Source organism: Diadema antillarum, unplaced genomic scaffold, assembly GCF_040938485.1.
Source record: "Diadema antillarum isolate AM-2024a unplaced genomic scaffold, OU_Dant_1.0 seq00001536_RagTag, whole genome shotgun sequence".
Classification (NCBI taxonomy): domain Eukaryota; kingdom Metazoa; phylum Echinodermata; class Echinoidea; order Diadematoida; family Diadematidae; genus Diadema; species Diadema antillarum.
This window is the reverse complement of record NW_027272268.1, coordinates 869,131-890,653: the sequence shown is the minus strand read 5'-3', so window position 1 is coordinate 890,653 and position 21,523 is coordinate 869,131. Positions and strand designations below refer to the sequence as shown.

The 21,523-nt window shown below is 38.4% G+C and overlaps 1 protein-coding gene across 5 annotated transcripts in view; it reads left to right on the top strand.

Annotated features, from left to right (window-relative positions):
* LOC139710470 (uncharacterized) overlaps positions 1–21,523 on the top strand; it is a 41,437-nt gene that overhangs the window by 5,232 nt on the left and 14,682 nt on the right. For 2 of the 5 annotated variants that reach the window (XM_071622386.1, XM_071622388.1), the window contains exon 1: positions 20,300–20,643. In XM_071622386.1, the coding sequence (XP_071478487.1) occupies positions 20,424–20,643 (220 nt within the window). In that variant the 5' untranslated portion in view covers positions 20,300–20,423. Of the gene's footprint in view, positions 1–20,298; positions 20,644–21,523 lie in introns of those variants that run through there. The other 3 variants (XM_071622385.1, XM_071622383.1, XM_071622387.1) reach the window with 3 other exon arrangements.

The following is a 21,523-nucleotide window of genomic DNA, read 5'->3' as shown; positions in this document are numbered from 1 at the left end:
ATTCAACGTGTGGATCGCCGGTGAGTTATCTTGACAGACACCTCTGATTCATGCAATCTGTCCATCAATTTGTGCTCTAAATTTATTCTCAGCGCTCTGGCGGTAAAGATCAGCAGAATGGCTTCTTCGGAGACAGTTGCAGCGTGGTACCAGTTGTATTTTCAGTTCCTTAACAAAGCACGATGTCCATCCTATCAAACATCCAACATTTATATTCCTCTATCTGATTTCTGACGTCACTAAGTCTGAATTTGATCCAAAACAAAAATGCAGCAGAGCTCAGCAAATGAGAGTCAGCGAAAGATACGGCAAGGGAGCTGATGTTAACACGTAAATGTATGTAAAGGGTTCAGGGATCCATGCAGTAAAACAGAACACAGTGCCTCCCTGAATACCAATGGGCGGATCGAATGCAGCCCCGGTTATCGATTGTAATCAGGCAGCTTTATGTACCTTTTTCTTTTAAGTGAAACAGCCCCGAGCTAGATTACCTGAGGAGAATTTCAATCGTTTAATTTTTGTTTCAAATTATCATTATCTTATACGACTGTGGTCAACAATTTCGCTGGCAGAATATATCACAAATGTTGACGAAAATGCATAGTGTCTCAGCTCAGACGACTTTGATATTGAATTGTCCACCATTGTTTGGAATATATATTATAACTACAATATTGACGGCAATAGCAGTGATAATGATAATAAATGACCGTGAGAACGATAATTGTTTCAATAAGTACTAAAATGTTGCAAACGTAAATGACATCATGTCCATAAGGGTAGCCTCTTTAGTGTGCTGGATTGGATCAACAAGATGGACGTGCTTTATCATCATCGACCCGCCATTTTTGTCTGGTAACATTAAATGTTACCAGACAAAATGACGGGTCGTTATCAAATTTTAATACAACTGCAAGAGGAATAGTATATAATAATACCGGGCCTCTTGCAGGCCAAACATTATCCAGGGATGTACGCGCTCTGCAAGATTTGAACCCAGTATCTCCTTGAATGAGTCCAGGACACTATAGCCCACGGTACCTCCATGTCCACTATCAATCAAACCATTGGGGTTTTTTTTCCACTCTTGTATGTATGACAAAATTAGTATAACTGGAAAAATGAGCAAAGAAAATGGGATTCCATCGGGATGGAATCCCATTTTCTTGCTAATTTTTCCATTAATGAAATATATTCATTTCTGGTCAGTTTTCTTCTGTTTACGTTTGTTAAATAGTATTAAATGCACATATAAATTTAGTGAGATTATTTTCTGTCGTTGTCAGGCCGTATGATACTGAGCACTGAGTCTTATGTCAACTGCAGGTCATGAACTTGAGAGCACCGATATCGCTTTTGTTGCTAGGATAAACGAGGTAGCACTGATATGGATGCAATGTCTGATTTAATTTCCTACAGAATGGCTCAAACATTTACATCAGTATCTTTACGTGCTTTTATACGAACGTCACAGACAACACCCAGGCACCGCATGGGTGCCTAACCGAAGGAAGCTACGAAAATTTTACTTTTGCCTTGAGAGATGTGATCGACATCTTGGTTGACTATAACGTAGATTTCCTTCGCAAATACGTGTGAGTGTCTGCAATAATTGTAAAGTGAATATGGACATTGATTACTTTATGAAACTGACAGGTGATGCCGGGAAATCATAAAGAGGAAAGAGGGTATCTTCCGTCTTGAATGATTCTCCCTAACCCTTGGATGACCCCAAATCGGAGCCCCTTTAACATAACGTTTTGAATTGAAAGACAAAAAAGACGTATGAGAACATTATTCTACTTTGTTGTTGTAGGTATACGTATACAGAACGTAGAGGAAGGTGGGGCATCCTAGGAAGTAATCTCCTCCCCAACCCCTCCGTCTCCTCTTTTCCCCCGGGGGGTTTACTTGACGTGGGTCACAGCCAGCCCTCCTATTTACTTTCTTAACCAACCAATCAAAAGAGAAATTCATAGGATGATATCGGATCAATCGTCACCGAGATTAGATCAAGTCATATCAAGCTCATTATCTCGGGGCGTGGGTAGGATGAAATATTGTTATCAATCAATATTTTTGAAACAGATTTTATTTCTCGAGTGTTGGCTCTTTGCATGATTTAATAATTATGAAGATTGCCCGCCTCTCTGTCCGCGATCAAGGATATTTCTCCCACCCCGTCCGTGTTGTTATAGGGAAATGATAGTCAACGCTTGCATTAGACCCTTCTAAATTCATGAATTATTGATTGACACGAATTACATAACATACATAACAATGACATGATTATATAATTATAATGATGTCACATGAGTGGCTATGTTATTTATGGACCAATTAATGGACCAATTATATATTAAAATGGACGCGTTGTGCAGCGTCTACTACACTAGGATAGTATGTTTGGGGTGAAAAATACATTAAATTCAAAAGTCCATGACATGAGGGAGTTTTTTTGATAAAATCAAGGAAATACGGAGAATGTAACTCGATCATCAAGTAGTTCCTGCAAAGTCCTTCATACTCCAGGGAGAAAGTGGTATTCATCTTCTAGTAAGTAGGTCTTCATTGTCGGGGCGGGCTACGGGCCTGTAACTGGATAAAACCATTTTTTCCACATTCGTGTTATTCTGGCCCACTTTCCCCACTCACCGCCGAACGAATTTCTTATGTGGCCCCAGAAACCCAACCGTGACGACCAAGCCATTGAGGAGAAGTAGAACGGGTTTCCGATGGTAGGGTAGACTTCGGAGCTTTGGATCGACGGTAGAGCTCTTGTGGGAATTGTAAACTCCATCGGGACCTTTACAAACACCCAATACGACCGATGGAAATAAGAAGGTGAAAGCTTGCTGGCTTCTAAAAGAGCTGATTATGTTGCATCGACTGAATGAAGTGACTGAAGGTCTCACAGAGACCTAATTTCGGCTTACAAAAAGAAAAAAAAATCTTTAAAAAAATCGTCAAACGGATATTGTAACACCATATCAAGACACCATGATCGGCTAGGTATCCTACGTACAAAAGGTGATGAAGTCTAATTTACTTTACTAAAAATATCATTTGTTTATGCTAATGAACTAAATTACCTTTACATTATGTTTATGGGCCAAGGACATGACAAGGACAATTCATGACAACAAAGCCACTATATATTTGAAGAAAGAAACATAAAGAGCACCAGAACTTGGTAATACTAAAAATAAGAGATGTATAAGGTCATCAAAGTTGAGACAGTTGCGGCGGTTAATTTAGTCTTAAGAAAACGTAGAAATCAAAAGAGTAGCGTGTCATTGTGGCGCAATGTCGCGCTGACGCGGGGGACTCATAATGAAAATGTATTATAGCTGAAGGGGCAATCATGTCTGGGTATTGTGTGCAATGTTCCAGGGACGTCGCATACTTCCCTCGTTGTCATCAGGGAAGCCTCTAAAAGCACCCCGACTTGATCCAAGGCTATGTATAGTATAGTGTGTATCTATAGGCCTATACTAGCTTCCAGTGCTTCATTTGTGTAGCTTCAAAAAGCTATAAGCTTCCATCTTGTGACAGAGTGCTGTGAAAAAAAAAAAGATACGCCTCTTAAGAACTCATAAATCTTTGAAAGATGGTCTCGGTGGCGTGCATCCGTAACTTGTTTAGTGTCTCGAAATTGTGGCGTCTTTTAAGAGTGTGTCGTTTTGTGCTCCTCAGCCCCGTCACACAAAAACGAACAGATCGGATTAGTCGCGTTGTGTGTGTCTCCGTGCACACGAAAGTGATACTTGTGTATAAAATCATATATTTGCCAACAGCAAGACAATCATGTAGCACCTGAAATGAACGTGATAATTGATTGCATTTGTCAATTTCAGCTCCCGAAAAAAAAACCCCAACAACAACATTAACAACGTGAGTTGCGTGATTTTGTGATGTGTGGATATGTTATAATAATCATCAGGCTGTAAGAAGCGTATCCTAAAAGAAACTATGAATATTCGGTGGAGTAGAATGTATAACACAGAATGGTTGTAATACATAGAATGTGTTGTGCTGCCTTTTTTTTTCATCAGCGAGTAGAGCCTATCCCAAATTCAAGCAAAAAGACCGACCAATCTGAATCTCGACAGGCCGCGAGAGCAGTTTCATTTTGAATAATAAATAGAATGCGTTGTGTTACCCTAAATGCTAAAACCATATGATCAATAATACTCCCCCCCCCCCCCTCCCTTTATCAAATATTCATCGTGTGAATCACATCTGTCACCAAAATGTGCCGCGGAACGCTGTTGCGTCTTGATGCAAGAGAAAAAGAAGTCGTTTGTATACATTGTAAACGTTAGAAGCTCCTTGGTTAGGCGCACGTTGGTGACTTTTCCATGTGTGCATAGTTGGGCTGCCTGTCTGCATGGCTCAAGTATAGGGTAATTGTCTCATTGCACGAAAAGGAAGCAAGAGTGGCTCTGTGTGCAAGGAATAGCCAACCCGACCCTGGTAACCAGTCCAAGTATAGGCAGCTGAAGCTGTTGATGACGCTATCGCTTTACACGCCATCGACGTTGAACGTCAAATATCACAAAAACAGCAGGGATTTAAAAAAAACGCTATTCAATCAACTTTGTTGTAGATTTAATCGCTTCACGTATTCTAGAAAATGTAGAATGCGTCTGCATCAACAACAAACACAAAATAAACAGCTAGAACATGACACAGCTTAAAGAGATGATCGTTTTTACCGCCGGCACATGCTTAGCAAGTCAGTGTATATTAATTTGCAGGAGTTATGTCGGGATCATTATAATTACCCCCATTTAAAGCCCACAATGTTAGGAATAGCTTCGGAGAAGAGTAGAATAAAGTGGGCAACACACAAAGGTTAAACGAAAGACTGCTTTACAAACACTTCGGAGCGGTTGTATACCATTAGTCACTATGTCAATACTGAAATCAACAATTAGTATGTTGGATCTCACTGATAGAGAGCATTTCCCTAGCTGCTTTGCTTTTGATATTGAAATATTTGGCTGTTATCATGTAACATCTCATGTCAAAGCTATGAGTCCACAATCATATTATCCTCTTTCACGTTGTCTTATAAAAAAAATAACTATGGTGCAGAGTAGTTTTTAATTACTAATTGAAATAAATTGACTAAATCTACTTCAGATTTGAAATTGAAACATTCATATCTGCCGCGTAGAAATATTTTCTCAATGAACTTGGCTTGAGGAAGTCAACATGAATGGAGGAAAGGTAGCCAGCAAAATTACCAAAGGTTGGTAGAAGCTTTAACCTCCTATTGTAAGAACATTTCAATACTTTCTCTTACTGCTGTATAAACAAATCAGAATGGTTGACTTGAACCATAGCAACTAAAACTGTACGATTTTAATTAATTCTACAAGATTTATACATTCTTTAATGCGCTTACTCTTTTCGGCACCTCGACGGACATTAGATCACATGGTATCACACGAGTTTTGACAGACTCGCTGCGATGGATCGAATATTAGCATCATTATCCCATGTTGGCGCGTACAAACTATGCTATATAGTTATGTTGACTGTTACGAAATAGATGGTGCATGACGGCGGAAGAAACCAAAGCCATGTTATCAGAATTATGACGGTATGTAGAATAGATTCACAGTCTTCACATGGTCCGCCAGTCAAGGTTGGTTATCCAGGGGCCCCAGGTCACAGATGGTGATCATGTGCTGGGCATCGTAGTTGCAAGAAAGTGCATCTCCTTTATACCTTGATACATTTTGTCCTGTAACCAGCACTCATCATTATACACAACCTGTGTCTACACAGTCATTTCTTTTTAAATTCGTGTTAAGCTATAACTTCACTAACATTATCTATGTTAAATGAACGGCCGTTGTCTTGAAAAGACTTTAGATGTGTCCGAAAGAAAGTCAAAGAAAAGTACGAAGACACCGAAAGTAATTCCATTAGATAAACGGGAATGGGAAGAAGTTGGTGTGGCTATGAAATGAACAATATTGTGTTGGTTCCTACTCTGTCCTAGCACTCTCTTTACTCTGAACAAAACACATGTACAAAGCAAAAACCCAAAACAATGCAGATAGTAAATAGTTCCGGCAAAGTGTTAACTAGTGCGATTGTAATACGGTAACTGCAGCATGTGTAGCCTGGAAGAATTTTGTCAGACTTGTTTGACCAAGTCTATTGGGCAAGTCCATTGTGAAGGCGCCTTCTTCGTATGCACACCTCGCGAATGCTTGAAAGGTTTATAGCAGTGTGTGTAGATCATCAAACGGCCCAGTGGTCCGTGGTGCTATGCCAAGGTCTTCCCGTCGCCCTGTTTGATGATTGTAGATCAGTGCAAACAAGACTTCTTTTCAGAGACAAATGGTTGACACTTTTTTACGGTTTTTCTGGTTTGTGTTTTAGTTCTGATATCAAACACAGTTTGACTGACAGGAAATGGTGCAATTTAATGATAACATCCCTTTTTATAATCACCCAACTGTGGCGAATGCTTGGACATGAAGTCAGCTTACTGTCCTGTATCTCACAAAACAACAACTACAGCGCACTCACCAACCAACGTGATAGAAGATGGATACAAAATTCCATTAAAACCACCGACATTGTCAAGTATGTTCTGACATTTTTCGTACACCACTATTGTCTTCGTGATATCTAAATCCTGCTGTGCACGCTCGGTCGGTTACATCGAGCACGATAAATGTCATTATCTTTCCCCGACTCTGCTATTGCGTGATTCGAAATGTTCGCCAGTGAATCAAGTAGGGCATATAAGTTGATTTCTATGAGACAGACGCCATTTGAAAACATCATATTTACTGCATTTATGCGATTGTTACCCACATAGAGGATAGAGAGAAGTCTGATATATGGGAAGAATCCGTGGAAGCTCCAGCTAGTAAAGGCGAGATAGAATCACCGCATGACGATCTTGAGAGAGTCACATTGACAATGGTTGCGCTCTAAACTGACTCTATAGACGAGTCATCCAAAGGTGGACAATCGAATAGTATTGATGAAGATGAATGAGAAATATTATTGTCACTATGTTGTGCAATGGCCTTGCACAAGGGGCCCTCTTTATTAAACTGGTTAAGGATTTTGAGGTCTCCCTCCTCCAGACGTGATATACGAATATTAAATTGTACTGTACTTTTTTTACTCTCTAAGAGAGAAATGATTTGAATACATAATGAAATGAAATGCTAGGATGGAGACCACCCGTGATTTAGGAAATGGGTTTAGAATGAGTCCAACACCTGCACGACTATTTGATGTAGGATGATTTTAATCACTTCCCCGTCGCCTTAATTGTGAAGATTGTGAACAATGCCAAACTAGAATATAATGCTCACTTAATGGTGTGTCAAATGGATGAACAATTCAGAACGGTAAACAAAAATCAATTTGATTTGAGTTGATTTTGTTTTGTTCTATTGGTCACTACATTGTATCATTGAATATAATAGTCACACACATTGTTGGTACAGTAGATTGTAGCCAAGGATTGCAGCATTTATAAGTTCCGTATATAAAGTCATTCTGTCTTCACTAGATTCACAATGTTTAACAAAAGTGTATAAGCCAAGGATTGCAGCATTTATAAGTTCCGCATATAAAGTCATTCTGTCTTCACTAGATTCACAATGTTTAACAAAAGTGTATGAGCGATGCAATATTATAGCCTCTACCTTCTTGCTGACTTCTACGAAATATATTCTGGGGGTGTCATGCGTCGAACATTACACATCAACTATTTTCCTGTTTCCATTCTGAAAAGGGAAGCATGCGGATCTCGAGTTGTCATCGTTTTCTATGTAGTGTTTGAAGTTTTTCCACAATTATCCCTGTTAAAGACCTAATTTCTGACGCATTGTGACATAACACCAATCATGTTGTAATTAAAGAGTAATGCGTTTGCATCACGGAGGTTTCAGATGTCAGTCACACACACACACACACACACACACACACACACATATATGTATATATACATATATACACACCAAGTTGACATAACAATACTTTTTTATGGACATTTGTAAATGGGTCTTTCTTTTACTAATTCAGTATTTTATTAGTAGAAAATAAATGGCATTTGTAATGTTAATTTCAATATCGTTTCTTAAACTTAGCTTTTTCAAAATAGTGTGTAAGCCAAAAAGTTAATGAAGCAATAACATGAACTTTAACTTTGTATATGCTCTCGGTGAAGTAGAAATATTTAAGATATCGTCATTTCAATAGTACATCATTTTATTATTGTATATTCTATAATATTCGTTGTGACGTTCAAGGAACGGATCATCATTTGAATTATTTGAATACAAATATGAAATTTATTATGTACAGTAGTATGAGGTAGTAGTATTAGTAGTAGTAGTATCTTATTTCATTTTGTTCTCGATGGATTGCTTATAAATGACTTGAACAACTTCCTTAAAAATGATCTTGAGATAATGCTGTTCACTGAATTATCATGTTTTCCTTTTAAAAACAACAACATTGGGAAACGTTAATATATTTGCGAAGTAAGTAATAGATTTCCCTGCACTCAGTCATTAATGGGCTGTTTTTACGCGATGTCTCAGCCGACCAGGTCTGAAGGAAACACGAAGACAACCACTTCAGAACCTGCTTGAAGGTAATGTAGCCATAGCAACGGCAATTGCCGTTCTTCGATCTGCAGGAAACTTAATAACTGCAACAAAAGACATTTTCTGGGAGAGAGCGAGTGCTTTTAGAGAACCGATAACATTTGGGACATTTGGGTGAGTCATCACCATGTCCACCCAATATGGGCACGATTTGTTTGATTTGATTTTCTTTGTTGTCACTCTTACTTCACTGGCTCAGATGCAGTCCTGTCGGGTTTCAATAATGTACTCTTATATACAGTCTGGGTTCATCACAATACATCAAGATCGGCTCACAAAATTTGGCCTTAGTCTGCTGTACACCCATCAGCTCTATGTTTGGAACAGGATTTTATTTCTGTTACACTAATGTTACACACGGGCAGAATAACGTATGAGTCGACATCATGTGCTACACTAAGTATAAGCTATATATACGCGGAACCCTTTGTGCAAGTATTTAACGAGTGCTCGAACTGCATGCCTGTACAAGAACTATTTCATGTCCATTGTACATCGGGTAATATAATGCTGGTGTTATATAGATGTAGCCTACGTTTGCAAAGAAGAAAAATCGGTGACCAGAGTAAGTAGCCTCTCTTATTGTAGTCTACTTAGCATGGATGGGACATCTCAACACATTATTGTACTTTTTTGAGAGCAAATAAAGTAATAATATATTTGTGTCATGATTTCACTAGTGCATCCGTCGTTACCCTTGCTCGCGAGGCGTTGACTTCCAGAAAGCAAATTCGAGTATAGAATATTTCTCTTCGCACAAACACTTAGAAGCAAGCATCTTTTTGGTACCATTTTGGAGCTACAGAGCAAGTAAAAAGGCAGTCGGTAACATTGCTGTCATTATCAAGGGGATATTTCGTTCTTTTGTGTGTCAGTCGCCAGTAAGTCATCGTGCAGTCGTTTTTAAACTTGAGTGTGTCCCTCGCAAAACGCAATAATTCCAATCCAATGGACGGCTCTTCCTAGTCTTGAAGCGTCGAAGAACATTCTGAATAATGATCATTGTGATTGGAAGATGGACTCTGTATGGATACAGAGAGAAGGGGGAGAGAGAAGGATGCTATTGAGAGCGTGAGTGGTCTGCAGTTAAGTAGATGATGATGACAATTTTACTTTTGGCTTTACTGTTGCTTTTGTTAAGATTATGTTTATTTTGTATTGTATTCAACTCGTACAGTTTACAATGTAACATGTACGCACTCATCTGAGAAGGATCTTTGCTATGAATAATTGATGATAAGCTTCGCTATTATGCCCTTGACTTAGAATGCCTTTATACAGAGAAGTATATACTTGAAACCTCGAACATGGACAAACAGATGCCTACCCAGCCAATGGCCTCTCCTGCTTACGAGAGAATACTAAGCACGCTTACTTTGTTGCATATTTAACATGTTGTGACCGCTATTTTGTCTTATGTCTAAAGGGACAGCCTCCAAATCATCCATAATCTCTCATATGGCGTATATCAAAGGAGCCAACACGTATAACCACGCATGATTAGCTGTGTTAATTACAGGTTTCAAGTGTATAATTTCCCTGTATATTCAATTCAATTCAATTCAATTCAATGTTTTTATTTCATTTTTCGACAAGAACATATAAACATCACTTCTTTTTTTGGTAACAGAAAATCAGGTGCGTAAAACTATGTAGGATGAAAAGAATATACAGTGATATTTGTAGCACCTTGCAATAAAGATACAGTGCTCATCCTTTTGTCATGATCGTTCCAGTGGATCTGTCTAACCTGGTACAACGTATTTTGCCCCCTTGTTCTGTTTCTGCTTTAAAGGTTTCAGTTATAATCACCTAGACAAACAGACCCATGCGTTGAACAGCTCCTGCGGCTTGGACAATGACCTTCTAACTTTGCATGATTAGATTAATTTTCTGGTATGTGCGTGCCCCATATTTGAAAATAGTTCTTACACACACATACACAGAGAAAGAGAGAGAGAGAGAGAGAGATTTGAATTATGTTTTTATGGAAAGAGCGATAATAAAAATTGGATTGTCACGGATATAGGCTCTAATGCATTCTGAGAGAGATATGATTTTTGTACAATATGGTTATAGTACAGAGATTTCGATACATTACAAATTATGCAATGTAGTCACAAGCTGAAAGCATGAAGGCACTGATACGCTAAAAGATTGAAAAAAAACCCACACATGATGAAAAATATCAAGCAATATACACTGATTATATTCGGTATGTGTAGCTTGCCATATACCACATTGACTATTCTGGACTTGCAGAAAACAAAACAAAATACAGAAGCGGATCTGGGGGGGGGGGGGGGGTGGGGTGGGGGGTTGCACCCCCCCCCCCCCCAAAAAAAAAAAAAATCCGGGGACCTTTTTTTATCTTATCTTTTTTTTTAATAGTGGTGTTTTAGATGCAAGAAAACGCCATTTTCACACACAGATTTTCAAAAATTCTCCCTACTGTGGGAGGGGGGGGGGGGGACACCCCCTCCCACACCCTCCCCCCTTTATAAAAAGCTAGATCCGCCCCTGAAATAAAACAAAACAAAAACGGCCAACTTATCCATATCACTCTTTTGCGTTTCCTGCATATTGATAAAATCATATCTAGTAATGTATCATAAACACACAAAAACACGTTGAAGCATGTTCATTCTACCAGCTGGACTCTTTAAAAGTCGTGGAACTGATGTCATTAAAAAACAAAACAAAACAAAACATGAGCACTATATACAACCATATCAATATTTCCCTTTTCTATGTATTTTAATCAGTGGTCATGACACAGGCATTGCATCCATTTTGCTGAAGCGCTGTTCCCTTCGCCTTCCTCTTCTTCTTCTTCTTTTTTTTTTTGCGATCGAATTCCTCTTTTGAAACCTGTCAGATCAAACCATGCAGCAGCGAAGCTCATAATGTCACTAACTCAGAGTCTCAATTACATACTGCTTTGAACATTTGCAGTTATAACTATATCTTAAGTTCAAAGCCAAATCAGAAGAGCCGATATTGTTTGTAAGACAGGACTAATTCTGACATAAAAATGGAGAGAAGCAAACTGATAATTTACCCACGAATGAAGAATAGACACATAGTAATAAAGACTAGACGAGTTTTTATCAAATTCCATGCATTTGATGACTCACAGTTTTGTTCCATCTGTCTGGATCCGACTAGGTTACTTTTAGTATTGAAATGTTATACGCTTGTAGTATTTTTTCCTGTGTATGCGAAATGCTGTATCATAGCGTCGTTGTATTACTCTTGCTTGAACATAAAAAGAGCGCCTTAACACAGAGTACTTGCATACTATGAAACCACTTCATTTAGCTTGCACTTTACCCCACAAATCGAAACAGTATCCACCGTATGTTGGAATAAAGCTGCCGCAGACCCAGCGGGGTGACAGGCACTTAACATCCGCACCCATGGGTCAGGTCGCAATTGAATCCAGTTTGGTCCTGTGTACATCCTAACGGGGCGTAGAGGTCTTTGGGGAAACTTTCCTATATCAATCGCTCGACGTCAGTCGAATTTCTTTTTCGAGGAAATCTTCAATGAAATAGGACATCGGTGGAAATGATATCAACATGAATAATCTCTGAGATTGCAAGGCGATGGCGACGACGAAATACTGAAGTATAATTTCCTTAATTGACAAAATTTATTTCGTATAAGTACCATGCTCTGGATACCATGGCAACTGAACACGCTCCATTGACGACATTTTGAGCAATAGACTAATCGTCTGACTAAACAATCAGTGTACTTAGATAAACTGTATTCAGCGCCGGCACTCATTCGGGTATAATTAACCCATTTCTCAAGTATTGTTTTAAGGTCGTGTAAAAAATGATACAGTAGACTAAGGCGATGAATCATTCGAATCGGGGAGAACCGGAGATAATATGTCCACAGGCAATCTTCTTCTTCTTTTTTTTCTGATGCCATCATCACGTATAATCATGTGTATCATGTGCGTCCATGCTTCTATGATTCGTACTGACACGGTGTCTGCATGCAATTCATAATCATAATGGAGATGAATTGAGCTTCATGAGGCTTTAAACAGTAGAATATGCCAGATCTGCTCCGTCATGGCTTACACCGTTAATCTGCAGTCTGTAACAAGTCCTATTAAAGCGACGCCATTCATTCCCTGACATGGTGAGAGAAAGCCATTGGATAATGTGCAGACTCACATCACTGGCTTGGATTGGCGCCAATTTTTTTTCCTACCATGGCTTATCGGAAAGAAGCCATATGAATGGAAGCGATCATCGCCTTGGCTGATCGAATAATGAAATAATTCTTCACAGTCCATTTTCAGTCTTTCGTCACTTTGTAAATGGCTGTCATTGTCAAATTGTGTTAGATAATATATTTTACATCGCATAGTATATTAGAAGAAAAGACTGGCAAAATCATTGGATAATATTCGTATGTTCGATGAGCATAATTTAAGACAGTCATAATGTGAATCTTATTATAACTTAGAAAACGATGATCAGCTATTGCTCACCATTGTCGACGTTGATGACTTGATTACTCTCAATAAACTGTTTCACCTTTATTTCTTCTTGCACAGTACTTTCGCAAAAGCTATACAAATTAGGCGTAGATGTTCGTCGCACATGGAAAAACAAACAATTGCATGATATGATAACAATCATACTCATAAGACCAGTTTTTCAACGTTGCCACTGATATCAATATCACGAACTGGCTCTCCAAATGTCACAGAAAAAAGAAATGTCCCTGAAAGCATTCTATACATTACTATACACTTTATTTATCTACCTTAGAAGCTTTTGCAGCGCAGAAGAATATATGTCTATAGGTTTTGCGCTTTGTAGATTGATATTATATCATATACACCAAAAGAACTCGATAGCTATTTTTTTTTCACTTCAACAAACAATTGGATACAGTACTATTATTTCTCGTCCGCTCGTCTTTTTTTTAGATGTTTCCCCAAGACAATAGAAAAGGTCTCATATAGTGACAAGGCGTCGTCGATAATCAAATCATTAATTCTCGCAAGAATGAACACCGACAGTTCGCCCTACTGGAATTTGCATTAACGTCTGTTATAATGGCAGTATGGCATTTATGGTACTTGATGTGATCGAATATGTCACGAACCTCAGCCCTCTTTGTTGGTCTGTCATGTTCTCATCAAGCTTCGTGTGATTACTTCACTCATCCTGCATGCATCCCTTCCTGCCATTTTGATGAACCATTTGTGTGCATTAATCTTGGCTGCCACAATGCTCCTTTTCACTAGCATACCTTCAGTGGCGTATTTCTAATGCAACTGTGACGTAATTTTCGGCAACTGATACACATTAAGACTCTTGTCTCAGCAATTATTGTTATTTTATTACCTTTGGCAAATACAGTCTTAAATGCAAGTAGGTCGAATGTCCCTTGTTTCTCATTCGGCAGATGCCGTACTGTATAATGCAGATGGCCATGAATTGGATTCACATAATAGGAGAAAAAGGAAATGAGTCAAAGTGATGATAAAACAGACCAAAGTCATTCCTGGACAGTCGTAAACTCCATCAGTATCTTGTTTTAGTTGTCATTATTAAACAGGGCATCTTCATTAAGGAGTCCGACAACCCCTTGAGTTCGAATCATTATAATTCCGATCTAAACATTTTTTTATTTTTTTTTGTGCAAAACTAAAACCATGTTGAACTCTCTTTAATTCGGTATTTGTCCTGAACTCGGATGGGTCGATCGATATTTCAAATCATACTTTTTCGTTTTGTTTGTTTGTTTTGTTTTCGTTTTGTTGTGTTTTGCGCTTGTGTCAATAATCATCTGTCAGTATGGCTATTCTGGTTTTGTCATCTCACTCCAATGATTTCTAGAGTTCCGGCATACGTATAATCTTATCCAACATACAACAAACCTTGATAACCTTAAACGCATTCGATTGACAAGATTTAATGTACAAATTTGCTAGATTGTTAATGAGAGCAATGGATGTTATCTACATTTCCATGTTTTATTCATCCGGCATCTATAAAAGATCCGCTTGAGAACAAAAAAGTACTTTATAGTGTCACAATATGTCTATTGGTACACGACTATAGATAAAATAATTATGATGATCAGGTCACAGCACAAACTTCTGATATAACTCAAATTGAATTATTAACACCCTTTTGAAGATCCTAAAAAAATTATTATAGACAAACCTGATAGAGTGCTTTCTGTGCTGGAGTGAGAAAGTATCAATTACTAAGGATGATGTGTAAGTGAAAAATTGCTCTGATTAACATGGATTGTAATTGAAAGGAGAGGTCTACCATGTCAGATGAGAAAAACTCTTTATAATGCCTTAACATAATTTATTTTTTTGTATAATTTTCAGTTTCGATGCAGGATATAATGCCCAATAATGAAAAACAGCAGAAGGAAACACAATAATGTTGTTATCTCGTAGGTACAAAACGGTGTAGGCATCATCATCTGTTTTCTAAATGTTTGGGTGACTATGTACAGATAAACGTAGAAAAAAAATTAATCGATCAGATAGACCTATTTAAAACGAATGTAGCACAATGATTATAAAGGGTATTTTTCTTTTGCTCTTCTATAAATTTTGATGCTGTTTTCACTTTCAAATGAGGATTCAAAGAGTCGTTTCTTTTCGTAAAGTAATTTCCGTTACAACACTAAATTCTTCGTGATATGTAGGACCTATTATGATCGGTGTTAAAAATGTAATTTAAAAAAGAATGATTTATTTCACAAGATTCTCTACGATCGCTAGTATTTGTTAAATTGAATGTTCAATTATACTGAGTTTACAAAATTTGTGTGTTGTTCTTCTTTAGTCCTTACCTCTTGAATTGAGATTGGATGTCAAATCTTCAGCTCTGCTGGTCAAAATCCTCGAATCAGACTAGAAATAGGATCAAGTGAAGTCAGTCTCTATTCTTGCCATGCTTGCGCTTTGCCACCAGAGAGCGTAGAGACAATTACAATGCGTTTCCCCTCTTTACAAGGGCTTTGGGAGTTTTATTGTCCCGGCTTCAAAATACAATCCTACACCACTCTAAGCAGGTGGATCTAAGCCGCTTCAGATAATAATACACACTTCAGTGGCAACCGTGATGACCGAGTTTGTGTTCCAGTGGTAGGAACAAGGAACCAATTAGTTGCATGATCTGCCGTGACATCTCTATAGTCAATCGCTCTTATTGTACAGGAAGCCACCTCCGGGAGATTCTCAGTTGATTGATTCGTAGGCGATGTAACGACGTGATGTTCAGCTCGGTTAACAATACACCCAGCGTGTATTTAAGTGGGACACCAGTAAGAAACAGGAGGTCGCTGAACTTGGTTGATAAATCGCCTTGTTATACACGCTCGTGTCTTCTTTGTAGGTTTCAACGATAAATGTAATCCGTTATGGTACATGAACCGTTATCTATTTAGGGCACACTAACCAACTCCCCGAAGCGGCCGCTGTTCTTTCGTCTTCCTTTACCGGGTATGTATATCAGTTATATTATTTGTATAAGTCTATTTGATCTATGCCGGTCAGGAACGATGCATGAGCAAAATATGTGTTGAAGGACGATAAATGAGATCGCTTGTTGTCTGCATGCATTTTTGAACATGTTATACGCAAATACGTATACCGTATAGGTAAGGTGTACAACCGGTACAACAACCAAAACATCCAAACCATTCATTCGCAAACCCATCCGCACGCACACACACGACACACACACACACACACACACACACGCTTTTTCTCTCTCTCTCTCTCTTAAACGTAATTCAGTAATGAAACAACATCATGCTATGAATAAAGAATGGAGCGATGGTTACATGTTTTTGTGTGTTGATGTACATGCACGTGTGTCATCAGTATCCCTGCTAGCGTGTTTCTCTTATAAAGAACATTTCTTAAGAGAAAACTGATGTAAACTTTATCACGTTGTCACTGTTATCACCACTAAATCATCATCTCATTTCTAATGTTAGATTATTGCTATCATCGATTATCATCGGTTTATTCGAATACTAGTCTTTCCGTCCGATCGCACGCATCTTGATGAGGAATGTTTTCCTTTTGTCCTTGTGGTACGGAGTACGATCATATTATTCACAATGCTTGGATGTTTAGGACGACAGATCACGCACACCTTCCCCCATGTGGATGCTCTGTGGTAGTGAGGATCTAGGTTTCTGGCGCCTTTTCCCTCTACCAGACGACACTTGAGAGAAATCGGTCAAGAGTAATCGTGTGTTTGCTCCTGCTTGGATTCACTGTGACTCACACGGTTCTTAAGTTGTGATCGCTGGAGTAGAGTCGGGATGGTATCGATCGAAGATAGATAGTGGGCGATGGAGGAGGAGGAGTTTCATCAGTTATCGACCTGGATGCAAATTCACTGACGATGTGGTAGAAAGAAACTAATAAAGGCGCACATGGGACAGATGTCATAAAACCCTACCTCTCTCTGAAAGGGTGACGATGGTACCTCAATGATTCTGCCATTTAGCAAACACAATATTGTAGCTCTACGACAATAGTTGAAAATGCTGTACTGTATACCTGTTGTGATACAGACTGCAATGTAAAGATTGCATTTGTTTGTTTGTTTTTATTGTCCCATATTCCACTTTTTAACAAATAGACCATAAAATAATGAAATTGAATGAGTGAATTGTCGAATACAACAAATAAGAGAATTATGACATGTGAAATATGACGAATCTACTTAGAAGCATTGATTGCAGGGCGTAGGTTTTCATCACATGCAGATGAAAATTACCAACAGGTCGGCGCTACAGTGTGCTGAGGATGACATGAACAAACACTGTATCGAAGGCTCACAGGCCCAGCTTTTCTTGGGAGAAGAAAGATATTCGGCAGAATTCTGCTGGAAAACAGTTACGAGTGGTTCGCAAAGGTGTGCCCTTTTTTTTATTATTGATATGTACCAAAACTATACAAAGAATAAAAAACTATACGTAACTGGCCAACAATCAGAGATGGAAAACAAATCGTTTGAAATGAGTGACCAATAATTATACATATCATACTATTCTCATGCATATCATCGATCAAAAGTGATTATTGCTCGGATTCGATATGATCAGAATGTCTCAAGATGTCGGGTTTAGTAACAGGGACATCAAGATTCAGATTACTTTAAAGCGTCATTCTGATGCGTTTATTTGTCACATTGGATTAAAATTAGAATTTGTCGTGAGAAAGCGAAAACAGTTACTCATGGATGTAGGCAAGAAGACTAAAACGAAAGTGTCGTCGTTGATTACACTTTGCTGTCTGTCGAGGATGGTTTGGGGCTGTAAGTAATCACGTTGTGATTGATGGATGCCGGTTCTTGAATCCCTGTGAGATCCAGAAGCTTGATAGGCTTTATTATATTGAATGTATTTTTGTTTCGCTTTCTAACAAGTGAAGGAAGGCCTAGCCTATTAACTACTTCTTGTGGGGCTTAGTAATTATGATTGATATGTAATCAACACTAAATATGCCCAAACCTGCTGGACATCGATTGTTAACGACAACGATAAACAGTTACGATAACGCCCAAGCTGACATAAAAACCTTCCCGACGGGGTTTACAGTGTAAGAACGTGAAAGCCTGTCGGCGGAGAAGAGTACAAAATCAGTCAAAACGATCGATCATTGAATATGGTGTTTTTCCAACACACATTTATACAGAGGTATGCACCCACATAATTATATCTAAACCAATTATGTACGGAGACACTTGTTTTGGAAGATTTTGTGATTTGTGAATGTCTTGAATAACATATTAATCCTCAAAGTGAAAGAAGCTTTGACAGTGTTTGAACCAAATCTGCACGCAACTGTCAAATCCAGTAAATGAATGTCTTCACCATTAACTTGTGAAGTCAAATCTAAATTTCTTCGGTGGAATAATTTATGTCTTTCACTTCGTTTGCTTCAAGAGTATATCCAAGGAAAGAGAGAGAGAAAGAGAGAGAGAAAAAAAACACGCACACACTGAATGTAAATTTGATAGCCGAACCATAGAAATACTTTTCGTTATCCTGGATGCACTCCCCGACCTCACCTCTAGGTTTTAGGACTCCCGCAAATTTAATATCCAGTACTCTAGAAATTAAATGAAAATTATTATATTCGGGTCAATGCGTGTACAGAGTGGCGACAAATTTTTCCTCACCAAGTGACAAAAGAGGAAAACAAAACTGTCCCTCAGGCATCGAAACTCGCCAGACCGCTGGAAGGGTTTTCCTTTTATCCCGCCACTGCATTTACAAACGAATCCGCCAAACATATCGGGGTCAGAAATTTTAATACATGTCGGTGTTGGGTTAGGCAGCAAGCTCATGTCTACTACAAAAGAGATGGAGATTAAAGGGAAAGCGTGTCGCGAATCTAAGGAAATTGTGCAAAGAGTTTTCTAGTGGGGACATTATTGATGATTTATGATGGAAACTAGTGCCGAAACTTTGACGCTGCATGTCTGCGCTGTTTGCCGGTGTAATTGATGTTAATTACTATTCGTTGGCAGGCTTCTTGCAGACGAAATACACACACACACACACACACACACACACACACCGGCAGAGAAACAGCCGCATTTCCTAATAAAACTATAAAGTTTCAACAGCGTCTTATAAAGTGTATAACAACGCTGGTTGCATTTGCTTGCTCTTCCTTATTATAGCTTTGTGAACTAAGACAAAAGAGAAAAGATTTTTTACTTGATAGGGGGCAACGACAAAGTTTCGTCATACTTTTCAATAATTGGATGCTCGTCGACGTGACAAAATGCTTGCAAAGTAATACTTTAAGTTTGGTGGGGGTTTTTCTGTGAGATGTCCTATACGACAATGTTTGTGACTGAAATAACATGCAAGTATCATATTTCATAAGCCTGAACCCTTTCATGATTCTTATTGTTCTCTTGGTGAGATTATTTGTCACATCTCAGGAATGTTTTTGTTGTCGATAAGCACTCGGGCTTGAGGTAGTGAGACCCAACCACCCCACAACAATTTCAAACTTCTTTGTGGCGACACGTACACAGTCGCTGCAGTCTCTTGGAAGTTATTGTCTAAGTAAATCCACCCAGTGGCAGAGTTTGATGGATTGCCTTTTCAGTCTTTCTGTGAATTTCAAAGTGTTTGCGTTCGTTGTCACTCGAGCTTAATCATGAAATATGGAGAAAGAAAGAATACGAGTGATACCAACCGAGTTTGTGTGTAGTAACAAGTACACGAGTCATAGGAGATCGGTCTCCCCTAAGTCAAAGGAAAAACTGAATCGTCTCATAGTTGTGTGTTACTAAGTACGAAGATTATTGAATATCTTCATATTCTATATCTTTTTACTTCTCTACAGCTCTCTTTAAATTTCAGTAGAGAAATGTGTGTGCTGTACCCACTCAAAGACGGCTTGTTCACATTACCGAAACATCCATATAATCTTAACGTCACAAAAGTATAGTCACCACACCTAAATTTATTAAACATGCGCTTATTGCACTCTCCCGTGGAAAAATGAAATCAGCAGAAAATCCTGTTGCTTTTGGATACGCACTGGTATACTTTCTCTTATGTGTCGCTGTTGTCAGAGTAAGGGAAGCGATTGTCAGTAACAAGAGAGAGAGAGACTGTTTTTACCTGGCGCAAACTGAGAGGTGTCCATCAAATGATTGATTTAGACAGTATCAGTCGACAAGTGCCAAACCTTTAGATTTGAGATGAATATAAGTTCATATGTTTGCTCTCAGACTACATTCACTTTCATCACTTTGTCGTAACCATTTTTGGCTAAAAGTCGATTTCTTGTTTGCTTTCACCTCCAGACGCGGAGAGAATCCTACTACCATAAGAAGAACACGGCCAGCGGTTTTCAAAATGGTGCCATCTGCGAGTATTCTCTGTAGAATAACGTTCCTCATCTTTCTCTCAACATTCCACCATGTTGTCAGTACACGTAAGTGCAGAATACCGCCTCATTTCTGCAAAACGTAAAGTTTTGGTTTTCGCTGTTTTTATCTTGTTAAACTGTATGGTATTGAAAAAATATCGCCAAATGAATAAGTTTTCAAGTGTGTATATGTGTTATAACAGACGTCCGTTGGTATTCCTCTTGTAAAAGTAAAGGCATTGAAGAGTGAGTTTATACTGTTTATATCAAATGAATTGGTAGTTCTAGTTTAGATCATGAGATTTTTTTTTTCAAACTTTATTAAAAAGTCACAGTGTAATTAGCCTGGAGCTTACCAGATGGATCAGTATTCAGTGTCCAATAACTTAACAATTAGTGTCATGTGGTGAATTTTTCTACATGTATGTAACTGGTAGCTATCATGCATACCGTAAAAGATATGTGTATGTGTGTGTGTGTGTGTGTGTGTGTGTGTTTACTGTCTGGTTCCAGCTTTTTTGTTGATGGCTAAAGTCCATCTCACATTCAACGTTATCTTCCGTTTACTTTTAGTGTGTAAAAATATCATTTATGCGCGATTAGTATGTTACTGCAATTCGAGAATGTTATATCACTTGTTTCATCGCCTTGGCTAATACTTTTTTTTTAGCTATTCGTTTAGGGGGGAGGAGTCGACATAATAACGGACAAAAAAAGAACGAACGAAAATCGGCTGCCTTGATTAATTAAGTTCAGTTTTTAGAAAATTTCTATTGTAGTTATCTTATCCCCTTATCAAGTCTTAAGTTTAATTCACTGTTCATCTGTCTTTCCTACCGTCGATATATATCTCTTTCTAGTTTCTCTTCTGTCTCTTCCTTTCTTTCTTCAATTTTATGCGTCAAACCTGGGTAAATATTCCAAAGAAATCCTCCCAGTTACTGAT